Here is a 20,750-nt window from a genome sequence, read left to right on the forward strand (position 1 = left end):
TCAGCCAAGTACAGCCATTGGCTGACCTCCATCCAATTTAAAAAGTGTTTGAAGTCTCTTGGAACAACAGAGATAGATGATGAGAAGGAAAGATGCAGACAGCACAGAGGTGAGCCGTGCAGTGGGTGGGTTGGCTCACGCTTTTCCATAAACTGCATGAGAGGGCGGCCAGTCAAAGTCAAACCAAATGAAGAAATCAAATGAAAACAAATGCAGGCCCCACACATCTATCTTCAGACATGGAGTTATCACACTGTGTACATGGATTCTCTTGTTGGACTGCTAGTTTGCTTTTTGCTTGTACGTTTTCCACATTCCCACGTCTAAGCTTTTAATTGTGTAGCTTCGAATTACTTAGTGGCATTGCACTCCTGGTTAAGTGAAATAAAATATGGCGACAAGGTTAATCAGAGATTGAACATTGCAAGAGACAAGAGCAGGCATAATATTATAAGACAAGTTGCAGGCAGGTTAAAGATAAGGGAGATTATTCTGAGGTGTTCTTTTGTCCATCCATTCATTATCAACCACTTATCCTTTGAGGGTTGTGACAATGGGCATTCGTGTAGTGCTTGCACACTTTCTCTCACACATACGGCCAATTTAGAGGCTCCAATCAACCCCAATTGTCATTACTTTGAACTGTGAAAGAAAGTGATGATACCCTGAGAAAACCTGCATACAGGGAGAACATTCAGAACCTTCCTGTTGTGACAGCAATGTCATTGTCCTAGACCAGGGGTCACCAACCTTTTTGAGACCGAGAGCTACCTTAAGGGTAAAGAATAATATTAAGGGCTACCATATTCACATATTACGCACCATTTTTTTTTTTTTTTATCATTTAAATTATTAATATCATGCATTCAATTGCATACACAGTCATTCCAGTACAAAACTCCTAACAATTATCAGTTTTTATAAACAATATCAATGATATTTTACTGAGTAATCATATGGATACATGCAAGTGAAGTGAAGTGAAGTGAGCCCGCGGGCACCTTATTGGCTGCCTGCGGGCTACCAGGTGCCCGCGGGCACCACGTTGGTGACCCCTGTCCTAGACTATTATTATTATTAAGTCTTAATATACATTGGAAATAGAGTGATATGTTGGAGTTGGATTGGACATGGCTGACATATCCTGTTGCATTGGTAGTGACTGGTGAGATGTCTAAAGGTATTAACATCCTTGGCAGGTAGGCAGAACTCGGCATAATATTGGTAATTTCAGGTTTATGGTTAGGTTTAGTCTTTAGATTGAGCATGTTATTGCAACAGACATGCACTTTTCAGCAGGCAGACAGACTTAGGAATAACACCCTTTCCGTGCACCTTGACCTCCTAATTTGTCCTTTTACCTCTTGCTATCAATGCAATGTTGCAATATGGCACCGGTTACCTTTTTACATGCTCAGTGTGTTCATAACAATGATAAAAACCATAACCAAAGGTAAAATCTACACTATGTGACAGACTGGAATTGTTCATTATTATTAAGTCGTGTCTGGTGGATCTTTGGCCCGAACCTAGCGAGTAGCTGCCCGCACTCCCCCTTATTCTATCGCTGTGCTCTCAGCAGAAATGGCACAGCAAAGTTCTCGTTGGTTTTTGTATAGTGACACTAGAGAGCACTTTGTAGTGGGAAGTGCCGTCTGAATTTTTGTTTGGAGAACAAAGAATGAACATAACATATAAAACATTGACGTTGAGGAAGATTGGTGTGATGGAGCAATGTGAAATGTCTAAAATGACACCACTAATGGTAATAAAGATATTGCTTTATCAAATTGATGCTCTTATCAATGGCTTTCTATAATATGATGCTGAGGACAGGCTTTTCTTAAATGTGTCTGCCTTAAATGTTATTGAACCTGAGTACTTTTAGTCTAGTCTATAGATAATATTCTCTTTTCTTGTTCTTGTGTTTGCACAAAAATACATTAAAGGCATTAACATTAATTGCGGTTCCTCTTATCTCAACACCAGAGGGCAGGATCTTCTGTTTAAACCAACAAACTCCTCTGTGGTGAAGCACTATCTAGCCTTAATAATAACCTTAGGGACAGCCATGTGAAATGACTCACTGAATGTCACATTTTTACACGATACAAGTTGTTTCGTTTAGCAAAGCGTGCCCAAAGTTTTGAGCGCTGATCCACCATAATGGCTAGTGAAAACAACACAGCACATCACACACGATCACATGACATTAGTTGCTTCATCATCATTATGTGATGGCTGGAGAGAAATGTACATAATATAAATATCAATATCGTGGTATCGTTTGTCCAGCTGCATATCGATATTTCAGAGTTGACCGATGACGGACTTGTAATTTAATACTGGTTCCTGACATCCATCCCTATTTGTGATAACTTAATACTACAAAATAGTTATGGTGGCCAGTACAAAATATTGAGGTTTCATACCCAGTACCAACAAAATGTTGACACGGTACATAATCTGTAGTAGGATTATGATTATAGTTTAGTGTTAGCAAAGACCAGCAGAGTCTGTCGCTTTATAAACAGTCTTGTTCCATACCACATTCACTGCAACTGAACTACAAGCTTCTCACCATGCCTGGCTATGCCTTTTACACCGGTTACCTCCAGTTACCCCATTCTCTGTCACATTCACTGTCCTGTCCTTCATTTTATTTGCATGTTTAATTCATGTAAAATTCTTGCCGGCACCCATACCATGTGAAGGAAGGCAAACATTCATTCAAAAGACGATTAGATAATTTTTCTATTGTCACACAAGCTTGTTTTCAGTCATTTTAAAGTACATTGTGTCAGTGTTTTAATCTTGGGATGTTTAGAGCTGAGCAGCTGCTCATCTTCAGTCAAACTTTAACGTTTGTATATTCAGCATTCTACTAAAACAGTATAGTAGATCCTTTTGACCCCTCATAGTCGAGCACTATTTTAGCTTTTGCATTTTCTAATTTGCCTTGCTGGTTAATGTGCATCATAGGTTCCCAGTTTTTGTGAGTCTGTGCAAGGGTTATTAAAACCTGAAGCAGGAATTCAGACCTGACCCATGAAGGGATTTATGAGAGCTTTAAAGTGAGACAACACTCGTGTTCCCCCAGAAAGGGACAGAATAATATGATTTTCTCCCCATCACTTATAGCCGGTCTAAATTTAGGCCTGCAAATGATCAGCAAAGATGTCGTTCCACACAATACACATGCCATTAGGGTAGTAACGACAACGTCACCATGGCAACTGTCATGCTAAAGCTGGTCTTCATTCTTCATTGTAAATTGAGAAGCGATGGCTGTGATAAAGTATTATGGGTGATTAAACTGAACACAGGAGTTTTAGTTCCAGTTTGATGACGGAGTCGAAGCATTACATTGATTGTTTTTTTTTTTTTTCACTCTTTTCCACTTTTAATTTGCTCCTCGTTGGATAGACCAGGTTCTACGTTGATTAGCCAACGTAGAACCTGGTTATGCATATCTGCATATTAATCTGACGAAGAAGCCATAGCTCTGAGATTGCATTTTACTGCCTTGACTGACCTTTTGCTGTAGCACTCATAGATTTGTTCTCATGTTCTACTCTTAATGTGCTTACCACGATGTCAGTGGACTCTTAAATGGAGCTATTAGTCTCTAGCCATCCAGCTGACTGCCCTTGTTGAATCTCTAAACATCCTTTCCTGTTCAACAAGGTGACCATTAGCAAGGTGTCAGTCATTCAGTCAAGATGGCTGCCACAGCCTTCCTTTACCCTTCTCCTTGGAAGGACAGAACTTAAGATGAAGAAGCTCAATTATTCATCCCCATTTCTGCATGAATAATGGGCATTATTGATCCAGGGAATAAGAAGATAGGGTTCACCTGTCGTTAGTGGCCATGATCCTGATTACGATTACTCTTTCTCTGTCTTTCTCTCCCACCCTTGTGCTGCTGCCAATGTGTCAATAACAGGTCTTTAGCAGTGGGTCACATTTGCATGTCCCCTGTACTCTGCTTCTTAATCGAGTTGGAGATGGCTCCTTTTACACTACGATCAATTAGGGTTGGTGGAGTCATTTTAAGGTGCCTTGATGCCTCTGTGACATACTAAGCTTAGTGTGTTGCTAATTATAAGTGAATAAATTACATTTTTGATTCAAATTTATTTAGTGACAGAATTGGCATACAACCTTTGGCAATGTTTATTTAATTGAACCCCAGACAATTTTACCCACATTGATTGTCTGAGCTCCTGATACGAGATATCAGAGCAGTTATTATAGATTAGGTTAACAATAAGAATGTATGTAGAATAAGATGAGATATTTCTGCAACATAAGCCAAATATGTCACCCCTGCTGATGATTAACTCTTTACCTTCTCTGTTCAAATATACAGAGCAGCTTCTTTTTATATATAAGGTCACAAATCCTAAATTAAAGGTTTTAAATACTTGAGTAGATGGGTTGAATGATGATCACTCATTACACACCACAGTACTCTGTAATGTGTAATCGGGCTTTATTTAATTGCTTTTTATAATACATAGTAAGTCAGAGGGACTTTGCCACTATGGATCAATGACACAGAGTTTCTCTCAAAAAAATTAATTAAAAAAATGCTACATGAGAAGATGTCAGTTGTCAGAGATATTGTAGATCATACACATTCTGAAGTCGTTGGTATTGTCACCTTTTTATTGCCACGCTCAAGAAGTTTGAACCTGATTTACTTGATTTGATTACCTGTGTAGAGACACGCAAAGTAGTATACTGCTTTAAAGTAATTAGCAAAATGACTAGAAAACTCCAGAGAATCAGAGATTCTTGTTTGCTCAGCTGATAATTGAGGGTATCCAGAGGTTTCTCACAGCTTGGTGATAAGAGTTTATTCGTACCTCTGAAACCAGATTATGTTGTTCTTTACATGCACCATATCTAACTTGAAAAAACTGTATCATAATTGGGATACTTGCATGTAAATGCAGCAAGAGCAATTATGGAATTATATCAAACTTAAAAAAAACAATATTGGTGTATGTTGTAATCCCACTCTACTTGTTTGTCTGTCAATAAACTCCTGAACTATCCTTTTAAGGGATAACAGAAGCTCATCTTTGATCGAATGATTATATTACATTTGAGCTGATGAACAAGTGAGACTCTGAAGGTATCAAATAGCATTTTGAAATGTGAAGGTTACCTTCTAATTAGATTTTCTTCTGCAAAGGTTGACATTTAATCAAGCTAGACGATTGAATCGGCTAAACAAAACCGCCGTTATTGTGTTTCTACACTTTGACCCTTCAAAGTGATACATGTGTGAGGTAAAAATACATTAAAAAGTAGTTTATACCAACATCACTGTACTTTGTCGTGAAAGGTCACTGTGACCTAACAAAACACGTTGGCCATAACTGAAGGACTCGGTTAATAATAATGAAATAACTGACATTTATCATGATATGATTCGTCTTTTGTTCTAACTTCAAACTTAAATATCGTCTATCTATACGCACATAAAATCAGTGTCCGACGATTGTCGGTACTCGTGACTTAACTTTGTTTTGAACACTGATCACTCTCGCACTTGGACGAGAACAATTACTGCACTGGGGACTGCTGGGCATATTTTGGAAGTGTATTTTGGGTTCACAATTTGACATAGGAGTGTGACGTATTACTATGTTAACACTGCTATATCACACTGTCTTCAAAATATTATTTGCTAGTGTTCCAGTAGATGAACTCTTAAATGGCAATTTGTGTTTATTTGTTTTTAATGTCTACCATATTAATTTGTGCATCAACTCAAAGTGGAACCTATTTTAGGAAACTGACTCAGATTCAACCATGATGACTCAGATTCATTTGATGGGGATGCAACTTGGACTTAACTCCAACTCTTCTTGGTGTCTCTGGCTCAAATACTGCTGACTCGATTTGACTTGACAATAGCTTTGCTTATTCGACAAGAATATCCTGGAAGGCCAAACAAACTCCAACCTATCTTTTCCTTTTCTACAAGAGAGAGACAGATTTTTCCATTTTCCTTTCTAGTGCAGAGACTTGCTCACCATGACGACTTGGAAAATCAAACTCATGCTTCCAACCCACCACAGTCCATACTGGACAATGCATTCCCTTTTTTGTTCACTGTCACCAAAGAGAAAGGCACACATTGCTGAGTCAGGCAGACCAACAGCGTGACTGACTGACCTCAGCTGTGATTAGTTTGTTCCCCTAGAGGACAGGGCATCCAAACCCAGTGTAGCTCACAATCTGGTCCTTGGTCCCCACTTAGCAACCTCTCAACCCAGCCTTGCCCAGTGCTTTCACGTCTAGTGTTAATAGACCTATCCACTCCATTAAGGAAACGGGAAGATGTGTAAGAAATAACCCGAGATTACAGGACTGCTGATTTGCAACAGTAACTCTGCAATAACTTTTTTCGGCCGCTTTTGTGAATCATTAAATGTTTCTTGATCACAAACTCTCAATTTATGTTTGATCAAACCCCATCCCACACTTTTTCAATTACTCTGTAATATAGAGCAAAAGGAAAAGACAGATTGCAGTGTTGATATTAGGGCTGAACAATTTTGAATAAATATCTACTTGCTGATTATTTTTGACATTAAGAAATGTTGCGCCTCCTGCGATTTTAAAATTGCAGTAGGCTGTATTGCGATTTCATTAAAAATGTGATTAATTGATCAGCCCTCGCCGCTGTCATTGCACTGCAATCATAATTAGACTTTAGAATTGCTTTTTATAATAGCGCTATTTTTAGTACACTGTCCTCTAGGCAGTGGCAGTGTTATTGTTATTAATCTGTAGTAGCTTTGTTTGGCCCGAGCATATTGGATGTATTCAGTGGTGGATCTTACCTTGTTCCACATAACCACAGTTGCAAATCATACAAAATTACTTGTTAAAAATATGGAAATATAGAACTATGGGCAAACTTAATATGTAATGTTTGGATTCGCAACAGATCCAAATAGAGTTCACAGCCTTTATGTCACTGAGTTTTCTGTTATTGGGGTTATAGTGAGTGTGAATATCTTGTGGTCTTGCTTCTTGCTGTGTTTGCAACACTGTCCAATACTCAGATAAGCATGATTTTTCCCTGACTGACACAAATCATGTGAGTCTATAAATGGGATATTTACCTTGACATGTCACACACTAATGTGCCGTCTTGTGCGTCTTGGTTTCCCTTAGTCATTCACCGGTCTGTGACTCTGTCTGTCTGTCTCTTTCCTGCAAGGTTGTTCTCCTGGAAACAATCCATCATGATATGAATTTAGAGTCACACACACATGCACACACAGAAAGAGAGCAAGAGAGATAGTCCAATGACTTTTGCACAAACACACGGTGCGATTATCCTGTCCTAATTATACACAGCTCGGAGTCAGCTCTGCCTGTCTGGTTCTCAGGGGTTCTTGCCCTGAGCCCTTTTTATCACGTTTGCGGTGGCTCTCTTTACCTCTCTCACACAGACACTTCCTGACACGGCTGTCATCCTTATTCGGAATGTAGAAACTCCCATGGTTACTACATGGTTAACTAGTTCAGACACATGGAGCACATCTCTGTTGCATAAACTGTAACTGGTGGAGACAAGCAGCACCTGTGTCACACTGTGATTCAGTGCAGCTGAGCACAGGGAACAGACACAACAGCAACAAACTACATTAAAAATAAACCAACATGGTAGCGATGTTTCTTCTGCTTGTGTGTACCTTTTTAAAAAAAATTAAGTTTATTGTTATGTGAATTAGAGGATTGAGTGATGAGTGAGGATTGTCTTTATTGTGATCTAAATATGTGTCGTGTTGGAGCTGCCAATCAACCAAAGTACTGTTTTGATAAGCCCAACCCACTTGGTTAGTGTAGCCACACCTGTCGCACATTTTGTTCAATCACATAGCACATGCTGTTCACAATTATGTAGATGTATAATCTGAAACAATCTTGAGTTCATACAGATTGAACAATGGCGGTTCAGTGGCAGTTTTGCTGGCTGAAATGGCAACTGTGCTGCCGCCATATTTTAGCAGCTGTTGCTAACAGTGCTAATGTTAGCTAAGCTGGTAGTAAAACATGACATCTTAATGTTTCCAGTGGCTGTCGAAACAATATGTATGTACTATTTGATACTGTGATGAAAGACTGAGGCGATTCAGCCAGAGATATACGCGATATACATTTAGACGCTAATAACAACTGTGCATTTGCTTCTTGCCTTAGAGGTAGCATTTGGTTACTTCTTGAGGTAGTATTCTCGTGTGGAAGGAAAATTATATATTTTAAGGTCAAAGGTCACAGCTGAACTCTCTGGAGCCAAGAAGAATATTTTCTAGTCCCCAAAGTAATGCGTGTTCGTAACGTTAAATCATAGTAATGAATAACGGTCCAAATGCTGACTGTTGGATGGAGATGATGTTTTGACCAGGAACATGAGCCAAGAACATGGACCTTAGAGAAATGGAGGGGTGTCAGCTGTTTTATCACAATAACAGGAACATCTTTGGAAAGAATTCCTAATAACTCAGCAGTATTTATTGCTGCTTTTATCGTGTAGACAAATGCAGTTTAGTCAATCCCCTCTGGTGTTTTTGCTTTGGAAACCACAATTTTAAACATAGTTTTTTAATATACTGTAGCTGACTCCACATCAGTTCAGTGTATGGAGAAATCCCCAAGCTAGAAAGACCTGCTGTGGTTAGTGGGTGTTGCTAAGCCAAGGTCAGTCTCAGTTCTGGGGAGTGAGAAAGGGATTCAATAAATGGGGAAATGATGAGGTTTTGTGTGATTTCCAGTTTTTATTTACTACATGTTTAATAATAAAGAGGAAACGTAATCTTTTAAATGATAGACTTGAAAATAACCGATGTTGCTACATGCCTGCTGCTGACATTTGTGCCACACACCTTTTACCTGACAGCTTTCTTTCGCAAAAGGGCAAATTAAAACCTTTCACGTTCTAATTATGCAGCACTGTTTCTGTCTCATGCCTTCAACTCTTCCCTTTACAGCTTGATGGAATGTCCCTGAACTGAAGCAGGAGTATGATTTCTGTGTCCTCTCTCTTGTCTTATGGTCCAGGTGGAATCGCGGGACACGCTGAACAGCATTGCGCTCAAGTTTGACACCACACCCAACGAGCTGGTTCAGCTGAACAAGCTGTTCTCCAGAGCAGTGGTGCCTGGCCAGGTGTGAGCCGTCGTGCACGCCTTCACTGACAGATCACGTCATCAATGTCCCACAGCATCTTACATCTATAGCAACCCACTCACTGCACACGTTCATTCTGACACACTTTTCATCGGTTTGCTTTGATCCCACAATCGCTTGCTAATCTTCTGGTTTTGAAATAGAAAGTTTCTGGAGAGCATCACATGCTGCAAGTGTGTAATTTCACTGAGACTTGCTAAATCACTAACCGCATCCCTATAATCTGTATTGCCTCGTAATTGCCTGTTAATTACAGTGTCGCTTGTCCCATTAGAAAACAGTTAATTGCAGAAGACCTACTTTGTTTCTAAAAATGTATAATAATATATGTGGTCTTTAAATTCTATCAACGATGCCTGGTTTCCGACAAGATGTCACAAGCTACCCATTTTAAGCCCTCTCAAGACACTGCCAGCTTGGCCTGGCTCTTGTTCTGCGTCATGCTTCTCCTTTCATTTCCCACATTAGACCCAAATTCTAAATCTGTTTTGTCGATGAGATGACCGTGAAAAACGTCTCGATTTAATATTTTGTATTTCCCAGCATCAAAATTAAATCCGGACGAATTGAGAGAAGCGGCGTTCACCAAAGCCACTGGCTTCACTCCTCTCGGCTCTCTGCAAACAATGCCGAGTTGGGCTGCGTCCAAACAGTTAGGCGTAGAGAGCTTTGACTGAACCATCGTTACTCATCTTTTTCCAAGTTATACACAACAAAAACAATCATATTTGCACCTGATGTCCTAAGTACAGTAAATGTACTCAGCAGTGGAAACAGGAAGAAACAGCTCGAAGCTCTGTAGTTAGACCAATAACAATAACATGATTACATGATTAATGAGCATTACAGGTGCTGGTGAGCACAGTGTGTTCATCAACAGTATCATGGCTGCTTCCTACCTACCTAACAGATATGAGAGTCCTATCAATCTGCTCATCAATCTCTTAACAAGAAGTATTTAAATATTACTTAAATAGTTTGTAAATCTCCTACTTTGCCACTACATTGCACAACAGATGGAAGTGAAATGAACACAGACGCACACATTCCATCAGTACATAGTGTAGCTAATTAATTTATTTGAATCGATTAGAAAATTGCCCACATATTTTATCAAGTCATGCAAAATCAGTGATGCCAGATTCTGCAAAATAAAAGTTCTCTGATTTCCTTAGGTTATTCAGTTGCAGATCAAGTAATTCCAAAGGCCATATCCACTATTTTTTTGGATTACACGGATTAACTGAGCAAATAATCCATAGATTGTTCTGTATGGCTAACCGCTTTGTTCATTTTCCATGAAAATTATCAGATACCCTGTCCTCGTCACTGCTAATAATTACATGTTTATTTTCATGACTTTCCTTCTGTCTGTTTATCCTTGTCAAATAGCCTGAAGCTTTTTACATCATGTCTTATTTGCCTTGTCAATTTTATGGTTTGACTGTGTGTGTGTGTGTGGGGGGGGGGGGGGTAGAGAGGTATTTTCTTTATCTCCTCCTGTGCGTGCATGTGTGTGTTGTGTCTTTGCACTGTGGCAGTGCCTGTGTAAGTACAAACTCGGATTGTGTTTGCAGGTTCTGTATGTTCCTGATCCCGAGTACGTGTCCAGTGTCGGAAGCTCCCCTTCCCTCAGTCCCATCAGCCCCCTGTCACCCACCTCCTCAGAAGCTGATTTAGAGAAAGTGACGGTATGTTTATCACTATTCCAATCAACAATCACATTGATTTATAAAAAATAAATAAATAAATAATAATAATAATTGAAGATGTTCTCCCACTGAAGTTGTTGCTTTGCTGTTTTGTGAATAGATGGGAAATTTGACATTTTCTGTTAGCCTCGATAGCCTTCTACAGTGTTATCATTCAGCCAACTATCAGATGGAGTGGAAGCTAAACATTGTAATTATTTGTTCAGGGCAAGTTCAACATTGACAATCAGAAGATTCTCCATCATGCCAGACTAAATATAACATCTTTGTTCGAGTTCATTTTTGGAAGTTATTTGTCAGTGACCGATATTGAATTATTCTCCAAAACACCATTTTTTGTCTGCTACTCCCTGGCTGTTAATTTAGACTCTACAAACAACGTTAATCTTTCCACCCAGATAAGGATACACGGTGGCTCACAGACTCACACACATACAAAGCTCACCACTTTACACACACTTACACCAAGCCATCCAATGCTGATTTATGCTTCAACCAGTGCTGTCACATTTTACAGCTCTGTTCACCCTAAAAATGAACATCCAGGATGCCAATGAGGATGACATGCTGTCAAGGACAGCAAAGACCAGACAAGGTGCTATTGGAACCTGCCTTGGATTTCTCAAGGACAGGGTGGGAAAGGTGCACTTAAATTACAACCAGGCACAAAGGCGTCATGCATTACTTTTTATCATTGACCGTCTCGTGTCGATTGCTGTGTAAAATGTAGATGTACTTTACGTGACAGCTTGAGGACATTAAATCTCACAAGTACAAATTTGTCAATGACAATGCAGTTTCACTGAGGTGATTATTGTTGTCTAAACTCAATCAATGTATATATATTAAAACCAATCAGCAGCAAAACATGATGAATATTATTTACAAATTAAATTTGGAATCTTGGATTCATACTATGCCCTTAATTAACCTCTCCTCTTGTTGTTTTGTGCTGGGTTTATTCCTGGACTTGTTTGGCCATATCTAAATAAAGACATTGCGGTTTCCCACCTGGTCCTCCCAGCATCACAAATGTAGCATGAGTCTGGCTGCATGTTGTTTGTGTCGAAAAGCTTTCCGGTCTCGTTCCTTCTAAGAGCACGAGTATGAGCCATCTCCCTCGGGTATTGTGTCTCGAGCACCTGAATGAGCCCATCATTAAGCACCACAGCGGTCCCTTAAGAAATTCTGATCTCCATGGAAACGGACCTCTTGTTTTGCTGTCTTTTTTGCAAGAAAATGGATCATGCCGTCTCCCCCTTGCCATCACTCTCACGGCTGCTCGACTTTAGTGGAGGCAGCTTTGCTCCACAAGCTTTCTCCTCTCCATCGACTCTAATCTCTGTCTGTTCATTTCTCCACAGCCGCCTAAAGAGAAGGGCCCCATTCGCTTACTACTTATCTATGTAGGTCATGCCTTCAAGAACAGGGGCATGTTCCATGGCTCTCGACAGGGTAGGATCAGAGAGGGGGACTGTGACTGCATAGAAATTAAACTTTTAAAAGTGATGCCATGCCTGATATTTAGAGCAACTAATGAATTGAGATGCTTTGCTCTCCCAAACAAGCAGCAGGCAGCAGTTATTCAAGCAGGGGAAGTGTGCTTGGAAGGCAGAAGGGAAGGAACATTACCTCACTCAATGTGTCAACTCTGAATGCGTTTGTCGAGGCGACTGTCAATGCATGAAAATGTGTGTCTGTATCTGTCATCTCTGCAAGTTAGTGTCATTCCATCTCTTTCTTGTGTGTGTGTGCTACATGATACTTGTATAGAAGGAGGCAGCATCCAGGTGCCGTTTTCATTTTCAAATCAAGGGAAGGACCTTAATAACTCTCTCTGCTCCTTTTTGTTTTCATTCTTTCTCCAGAATCCCCGGCATCTTTTAATTACAGGCCTATTTTGGTGCTCGGCAGACACATCTCCATGAGGATATTATCTAAATAAATGGCTCTGGGAGGTGTAATGCAGAAGCAAAGCAACCAGCAAAAAAGCTACTATAATCCTGAACGAGATGAGGGTTCTAAAGAGAAACTGCTTTCAGACACCTCTTAAGAGTCAGATCTCCTGATGTTTAGAAAGCTATTGCGTGTTTAAATAGCCTGACAAAAAATCAAAGCCATTAAACATAAGGGCATTTATACTACAGAGTGTTGCAATCATTCATTTGCAGCAACGCTGAAATGTTATGCATTTGTGGGGCTTTTTATTCAAGGTCTGTTAGCATTCATGCAGAAAGACAGTACAAAAGGACCCAGAACAAGATGAACTCAAGGCAATGCACCGTTTATTATATATAGAATATAGTAGTGTTTTTCAATCATCTGAATTGTCAGGTTCCATGGTCCCCTGTGTATGTCACTCGTGGTTTATTGTTTTATATGTATATATATAATTGTAAAAGTAGTTCTAGTTGGTTTTACAAATTACCAAAAGTGATAAAATCACCAAGGGCTTCCAGCAAACATAGTTTTTCAGTTAACATGATAAAGGCTGTTGCCAGAGTTGGTTATGCAGACATAAATGGTTCCTGAGACCAAAGAACAATTCTTATTGATTGATCATCTTATTGATGGTGATTATACACTCAAGATTGCACAATCATGAATAATACAGTCCGATTATGCCAATAGATCCACTTAAATCCTTCTCAGTGGCCCATTAAGCTAACATTAGCTTAAATCACCTCCTATAACCTGCTATGTCATAGTGAGGTTGCAGTTGTAAGAACCCCTGAGTTTAATTGAGAAAAGCTGTGGTCAATTTCTAATAATCTTTTCATTAGAAAGAGTGTTGTATTTCCTCTTTTAGAGGTTACAACATGTGGCTAATGGCTTTGTGTGGAAACCTAAGTTCTGGAATAAAGTTGCTGTCAGCGAGATTGTCTTTTGGCGACAAACACCCTAAACTCCCGAGCAGAGGACCGTATCTTCTGCTCCCACGATATTGAGCTATTTACATGAATTTTAACTATAGTATTTCATTGACAGGCTAACTTTTGAAGATAATGTGCACGTCTCCTGCCTTACATAGCTTCACAAAGCATGGAGAGGGTTCATTTGGAATAAGTGGCAAACGTTGAGAGAATCTCGTGGGGAAACATGAATCCATCATATGCTTTAATGCCATTGTTATACAACGTTTGCCCGTTTCTTAGTAAAGTTAAAGTTTTTCCCTCCACTTGCATTGCTTAGTGTCTCTGTGATTGAGCTGAAGGCCAGATAAGGCAGCTTTGAAGTGTTTTCATGCTCTTGCTCTGCCTGCTGGCCCGCTGGTATTGGCAGCAAAAAGTAACACATCTTGCAGGCATGGATTGTTGGCTGGCCGTCTGAATGTGTGTGTGCGTGTGAATGCATGCACAGCAAGCTGAATTTCCGGCTGCCGTTCTTGCTATCATTGGATTATTTGGCAGCCACCAGCTCACCGGTCTCGTTGCTCTCCGTTCATCTGTGTGGGCAGACGTGTCCTCTTTGTCCTTTCCAGACCTTAATCATGCTCAGGGTGACACACACATGCACGCTTACTGACTGTGGTGGTAAAGCTGCTTCTGTGACCTTCTATGTCTCTTCCTTTTTGGCACATCCTTCCTTCCTCTCCTTACTGGGGTGTGAGCTAAAATAAGGAATTAAATCTATTTCTGAGCATTCCCGGTGCTACAGGGTTACTGCATAGCACCTGCTAAAACCCTTTTCCACTTTGGTGAGAATATATTGGTGTGCTTATCAGCTGTGGTTCTGGGATATAATTTTAGGTTGTATGTACACCGAGTGGACTTGAGGGTTTTTGGGCCTCAGAGGTTTGATGTATCTCATCGACTGCAGAATGTGTCCAAGCCCACAAGGTGGAGCTGTGGATTGATTTTTGATGCCACCATGTGTCACTGTCAACGTCAAAGCTGGGTGGTATTAAAATGTTTCCTGTCTGAAATCTTAATTAATACATGTGGAAACAATTGCATCGGATATTTTCAAGGAATTTTTGAAATGAGCGATGCTTTGGGGAAAATACTACAGTCTTTTTATTGATGCATTGACAACATATATAATGTTGTCCCTGTATTTGTATGTATTTCCCAGGACCTGTCTGTTTTTTTTATTTGTTTTTTTGGAAATATTGGTTGGAAACTGAAAGGATATTGATTTGTGATTCCCCACCGCAGCCTTCATCTAACACTGCAAACGGCACCAGCATCAGCTTGGTCTCCGGCAGATTACGGTGACGCTGTCCTTCCTGCATCTATTGAAACCCTCTGGAATGATTGTCCGTGTGACTGCACTGGGCCTGATTTTTCTCCTCGGCAGCTTTCCTTCTTCTTTTCTCACCTCAGCACTTCTCTTTCTGTACAATCCATTTCAATACTTCTCTCGTCTACCGTCCCCATCACCAGTTACTCACAGTCTAAGGCCAGTGCAGCAGCTCTTTCATCTTTGGATTTCAGTGCACTAGGCATTCATTCACGCTTCACCATCCTCCTTTGATGTTGTACACACACACGCTGACAAGTACACACTTAACTAATCTGGCCGCTTCAGGACTACGACCGGTCGGGAGTCACCTCAGATGAGGTCAAATAAAGTTTGTCTTCATTGTAGGATTTCCACGAGGTTGAATCAAATGATATTTATGTATATAATGTATAGCCCCAGATTATAACGTACATTATCGCAGGGCAGAAACCTCACGGTGTTATAGAAAGTAGAGAACCCCAAACGTTCATAAAAGGAGCAAGCACTTGATGTCAGAGGGGGAAAAAAACAACACAAAAAATTCCCTAGGTCATCACAAGTCTTTATACCTTTTCATCAGCTTTCTCTTTTCTCACCCTGCCTTTATGATTTTTGCTGTGTTAAAGTTAAAGGTCATCATGGGTTTTAATAAAGACCCAAGCCAGTGCAGCTTCATCCCTCACAGTCCCCTACTCCAGCACTAACTGAGTAAAAATTGGTTGCCTCGGAGGCCATTCCAGGACAAACTATGGTCATATATTAGAGGATTTCGGGAGCAAAGAAAGCAGCAGCCCAGAAAAGCAATATTCCCATGAAATATGTGGAAGGGACTGTGGCTGAGTGACGCTGGGGCAATGGACAATATTCTTTTTTTATTTACCATTATAAGGTAAATGTTATGTCACAATTAAAAGGGCCAATAAATAATGACTTAATTTGTGTTGAGACATCTATTATGCGAGGCTGTGTGCCACTGGTCACTCAAGCATATCCTGAAAGACACAGAGAGCCATATGGGAGTAGCCTTTTATTCCCATTGACCACTTTATATGCAAATACCGTTTTCCACTTGATTTTCCATAATCCATAAACTGCATTTTCACCAGTCATACTAATTACAGTTAATCGGCACATATTTCTAATGTAGAATGAGCAACGGAGAATTTGGAAGGATGTAGTGTGCTTGATCACTAGACTGGTTGAGTCTCACCCTCGGGTCATTAAAAGAGATTGACATCTTCTAACAATATGCCACCATTGGCAGCCTGTTCAGTGGACCAGCTTTTATCTCACGGTTGTTTCCCTTTATTTTCCACTGTATACTCAAATGTCTGCCAATTATCTTCCCACACCAAACTTTTGATATATTCATATTTACTTTTGAACGTGTCAACATTTGAAAAAGACAAATACGAAAATAAATCAGCACCCATCATGTTGTTTTGCCTTATGAGCAACAGCTCTGCGGCTGATGGACAGCAAGTCTGTCTTTGCCGTCCTCTCTTGTGTGGACTGTGTGGGATGTGTGACTGGTGTTATCACACATTACACCCCTCTCTCAAATGTGTCGGTTTTAATGACTGGGGATGTAAGACCTGTTTCTTGTCCGTGTTTATGAGGGTGGATGTGTTTTGACACCTGGAGTTGTTCATTGTGCAAATGTTCCTGCTCCCAGCTGTGTGTGTTATTAACTGCAGACTGCGGTAATTCAAATCATTTTGACTGAAAGTTTTGTGGGTTTTTTTTTCTGGTATCAACGTAGCATCTTCATCCCGTCACAAAAACCACATGCAGATGTGTTTGTCCGTAGTTTGATTTATTCATGGCAACTGCAACTACATGTTTCTTGTTTCTAATTGTAAAAAGTTCACTACCTCTCAGCTTCTGTCCTTACACGTCCCTCTCTGCTGTTACTCTTCATGTTCTTCTAGGCCAGCTTGAGTCACTGGGGAGGTGAATGAAGGTGTTATGAATTGCATTTGTGTGATGAGGTGTGTTCAGTTTAAGTGGATGATGACCTGGTGGAGCACCTACAGTCTTGACCTTCACCAGCTGGACCTCTTATCTTAAATTCATTAACAGAAGATGCCCCTTCAGATCCAAAAATTGTGTTTTCTCTCTTTTTGAGAAGCTTGTTTTCACTGTAACAGATACCCCCTCCTCTTCCTTCACCAGCTGCCAGTGTCTGGACTGCTTGTGTCAGTGTAGGTCAGTAGCTGCGGGCTGTTTTGTCGACTGTGCTTGGAGATGGAGAGAGGGAGGGGAGGGAGGTGTGTGGAGGACAGCAGACAGTTGTTATGGGCTCAGGCTCTCTTCTCAGAGCACGTCGCTCGCTGCTGTAGCTCTTCACTGCGCTTCACTTCCCAACCGGTTCCTGTTGGCCTCTCCTCCCACTCAAAATTCCTCTCAATGATAACTTGTACACATTCCTCTCCGTCCTTACACCAGACACACTCTTCCATTGCCTTTAGCTCCCTTTTATCTCCTCTTCTTTTTTATTTATTCATTTGTTGTTTCTGATGTATCTTTTCTCGCCCCTGTTTCTTCTATGCTTCACTTCTTCAGTCCTCAGTCTTCTGACTGAGTGTCTCTTCAGCAGCAGTCTTTCAGTGTTGCAGACGGAGCATTGTCAAGTCAATCAGACCACTGTCCTTCAAAATGTCCCCCCAGTGAGGGAGTTGTCCTTGTGGAAAGTTACTCAGACAGGCTTGAGTCATTCTCTCCCTGTGGCACAAATATCGCCTGGCAACAGGCCACTCGAAAAAAAAAAACACCAAATCCACCACACCTCGTGTTTCCAGCCCAGCACACTCACCATCTGTGGCAGATTGCAGTTATCCTGGTAGTTACCATAGGGAAGATAAGGAAGCAGCATCAAAGCTGCATTATAATGCATGTGTCAAAATGCATTTTAATTCCTTCTTGGCCGTGCAACATCAGGCACAAACAAGTGTGAGTGAAATATTAGCATTTTTTAATCTGCATCATGTCCGAAAACATTCATCAGTGCTTTTTAATAACCACACTCCTGCAGTTATAATGGGACATCACTGAACGCTCTAATGTGAACAGACATACAACCTGTCCATATCACTCCTGTGTCCAGGGGCCCATTGTCCTGACTGTAAGAAATTCATTATATTACAGCCAAATATTGAATGGCTTTAAACTGGCATGCATTTGTTAAACTAAAAGAACAGTCTAATTATTAATAATGAAAAAATCAGAGCTTTAAATTGGCCATTTTTACAAACATGTCCACTTGTGATTGTGTTCTTACAAACTGTGCTGCCTTCTGACCCTTCCACTCCGAAGTTTCCAAATCCTCCCTTGCCTAAAATAAACTAAAGTAACTATCTCGGTAACTATGAAATAACACTCACCAGGCACCGGGCTGTGCAGAGAAAAAGTGCAATTAAAGCATCACCTTCGTATGAATGTTTTTTTTTTCAATCTGGTGAAGCTCAAGCGCACAGGAGGCGTATTAATTTTGCTCATCATTGGCTTCCTTTTAATGCGATTGTCCCGCTGTGCAGAAAATATCTGTTTATATATAGATAATACATTTAGAGAATCACACCCATTAGTTTGAAATGTGACACAAATTAGTTACACCATGTATCGCCAAGCGAACCAAGCCTGCTCAGCAGTGCTCATTATTTAGTCTCCTTGGTTGAAAGCTGTGCAGAGATAAAAACATCATACATCAGTGTGGATATTTATGTGTAGGCGCCAGAATAAAATGGCCCACATAAACATTAGTGTCTGTATCTGTCAGTTTATTAACAGTCAACAAGGTGAAGTTCCACTAAAACCAATGTACAACGGATAAATAAGTGCGCCTTGAACTACTTCTCCTGCAGTATTTTAACAAAAGCCCTTCCCTGCATCCATACCCTCTCTACCTCCAGGACTCTGATGGCCCCCCCAAACCGGAAGGGGTTCACCCTCCAATCTTCTCCGCCCTGCGCAAGCCCAGAGTGGTGTCATCCACCTCCGAGGAGGAAGAAGCCCTCACAGAGAAGTTCCTCAAGATCAACTGCAAGTACATCACGGATGGAAAGGTAAGATGCAGTTGTGCTAAGTTAAACTCCTGCTCAAACTTCTCTCTCAATCTGATTCACTAGAACCTAAAACACCCTGCAATCTTTGAAAGATGCAGGTGGTTTAATGACATTGGTTTCTTTTCTGAATGAATTAGGGCTGTGATGATTAATCAATTATTAATCAAGTCCTCAGCCTCTGAATATTTTTTCTGGTTTATTTGCTCTTCTATAACCTCGGAGGTGCTCTTTTGTTTTGTTCAGTTGATCAGTTTTTTTTTTGTTCTCCGTTTTTACCACAACCCATTCCACATATATAATATAATTATATATATTATAAAAACATGTGACTCCTGGAGAAACACATTCTCTGGTTAGATGTTGTGTGTGTGGCAGAAAAGCAGTTCAGCTACTAGGATATAATGCATACACACACACATTACCATACTTACCCAATGCCAAACAATGATGACTGTCCAAGTATGTCCTCACTATCTTGGTTTCATACCAAAAATAAAGTCCACACAAACCACAACCATGTACAAACACTCACACACGCACACAGATCCATGGTATTGAACCACTGCTGATTCACTCCTAGGTACCAAATGAAAGCACTGAAGTGGTCAGCGCTGCCAGTCAATAACTTCTACTTGATTTAGGACATTTGTGGTCACAAATGGATTCAACCTCCAACTCTGATTGTGACAGAGGTGCTTTTGATTATCTTTTGTGGTAGATAAGGATGCTTAGCTATTATTTTTTTTATTTATTATGATTATTATTTCATTTTATCATTGGCATAAATATTGTTTCTTTGTGTCCTGAAGCCATCCCTCTCATTTCCTGTTTTGGCAGGGTGCAGTGAGCGGGGTGTTGCTGGTGACACCCAACAACATCATGTTCGACCCTCACCGTATGGATCCCTTGGTTCAGGCCCACGGCTGCGAGGAGTACGGCATCATGTGTCCTCTGGAGGAAGTGCAGTCCGCTGCAATCTACAAGGAGATCACCGACACCAAGATCAGAGACGCCGTCCCTGAGTAAGAGAAAGCACATATATAGGCTGTAGTGGTAGAAGAATACTTCTTAATGACTACACATTACATGTAATTATCTGGAGTGCAGTATGTGCAGCCATAAAAACCAACACTGACCTCTGACTCAGATTTACTCCTACATTAAGTCTTATTCTTACTGCTATAAGCAATGTAATATTCTGCTACACGTACGGTCAGATTAACTCAGCAGCCAGTCGACGGTTTACCACCAAAATAACAGGGAAACAAGCAATTACACCGATGTTAATGAAGTACGTCTTCACCCTCCTACGTAATGACTGCTTCCCCTCTTTGTGCAGTAGGAAGCAGCCACTTGTGTTTCCACCTACAGATTTGTCTGAGTAGTTGTTCCTTTTTTTTTTTAACTGTAACTGATTGTTTTAATGTTGTTGGAGCCAAATGAATGCTCCAACAAATATGGTGTATTATTAGATGGGGTGCAGAGTGTTCTGCCGGTAGCACGGTCTGGGCAGAGCTGCATTTAGCTGGTT

The 20,750-nt window shown here is 40.5% G+C and overlaps 1 protein-coding gene across 7 annotated transcripts in view; it reads left to right on the forward strand.

Annotated features, from left to right (window-relative positions):
* oxr1a (oxidation resistance 1a) overlaps positions 1-20,750 on the forward strand; it is a 79,815-nt gene that overhangs the window by 38,621 nt on the left and 20,444 nt on the right. For all 7 annotated transcript variants that reach the window (XM_083893694.1, XM_083893693.1, XM_083893688.1 and 4 more), the window contains exons 3-6: positions 9,091-9,198; positions 10,797-10,910; positions 19,067-19,219; positions 20,057-20,241. In XM_083893694.1, coding sequence (XP_083749820.1) covers positions 9,091-9,198; positions 10,797-10,910; positions 19,067-19,219; positions 20,057-20,241 — 560 coding nt within the window. The remainder of the gene's footprint in view (positions 1-9,090; positions 9,199-10,796; positions 10,911-19,066; positions 19,220-20,056; positions 20,242-20,750) is intronic.

The sequence above is a fragment of the Microchirus variegatus genome (genome assembly GCF_963457635.1).
Source record: "Microchirus variegatus genome assembly, chromosome: 1".
Taxonomy (NCBI): domain Eukaryota; kingdom Metazoa; phylum Chordata; class Actinopteri; order Pleuronectiformes; family Soleidae; genus Microchirus; species Microchirus variegatus.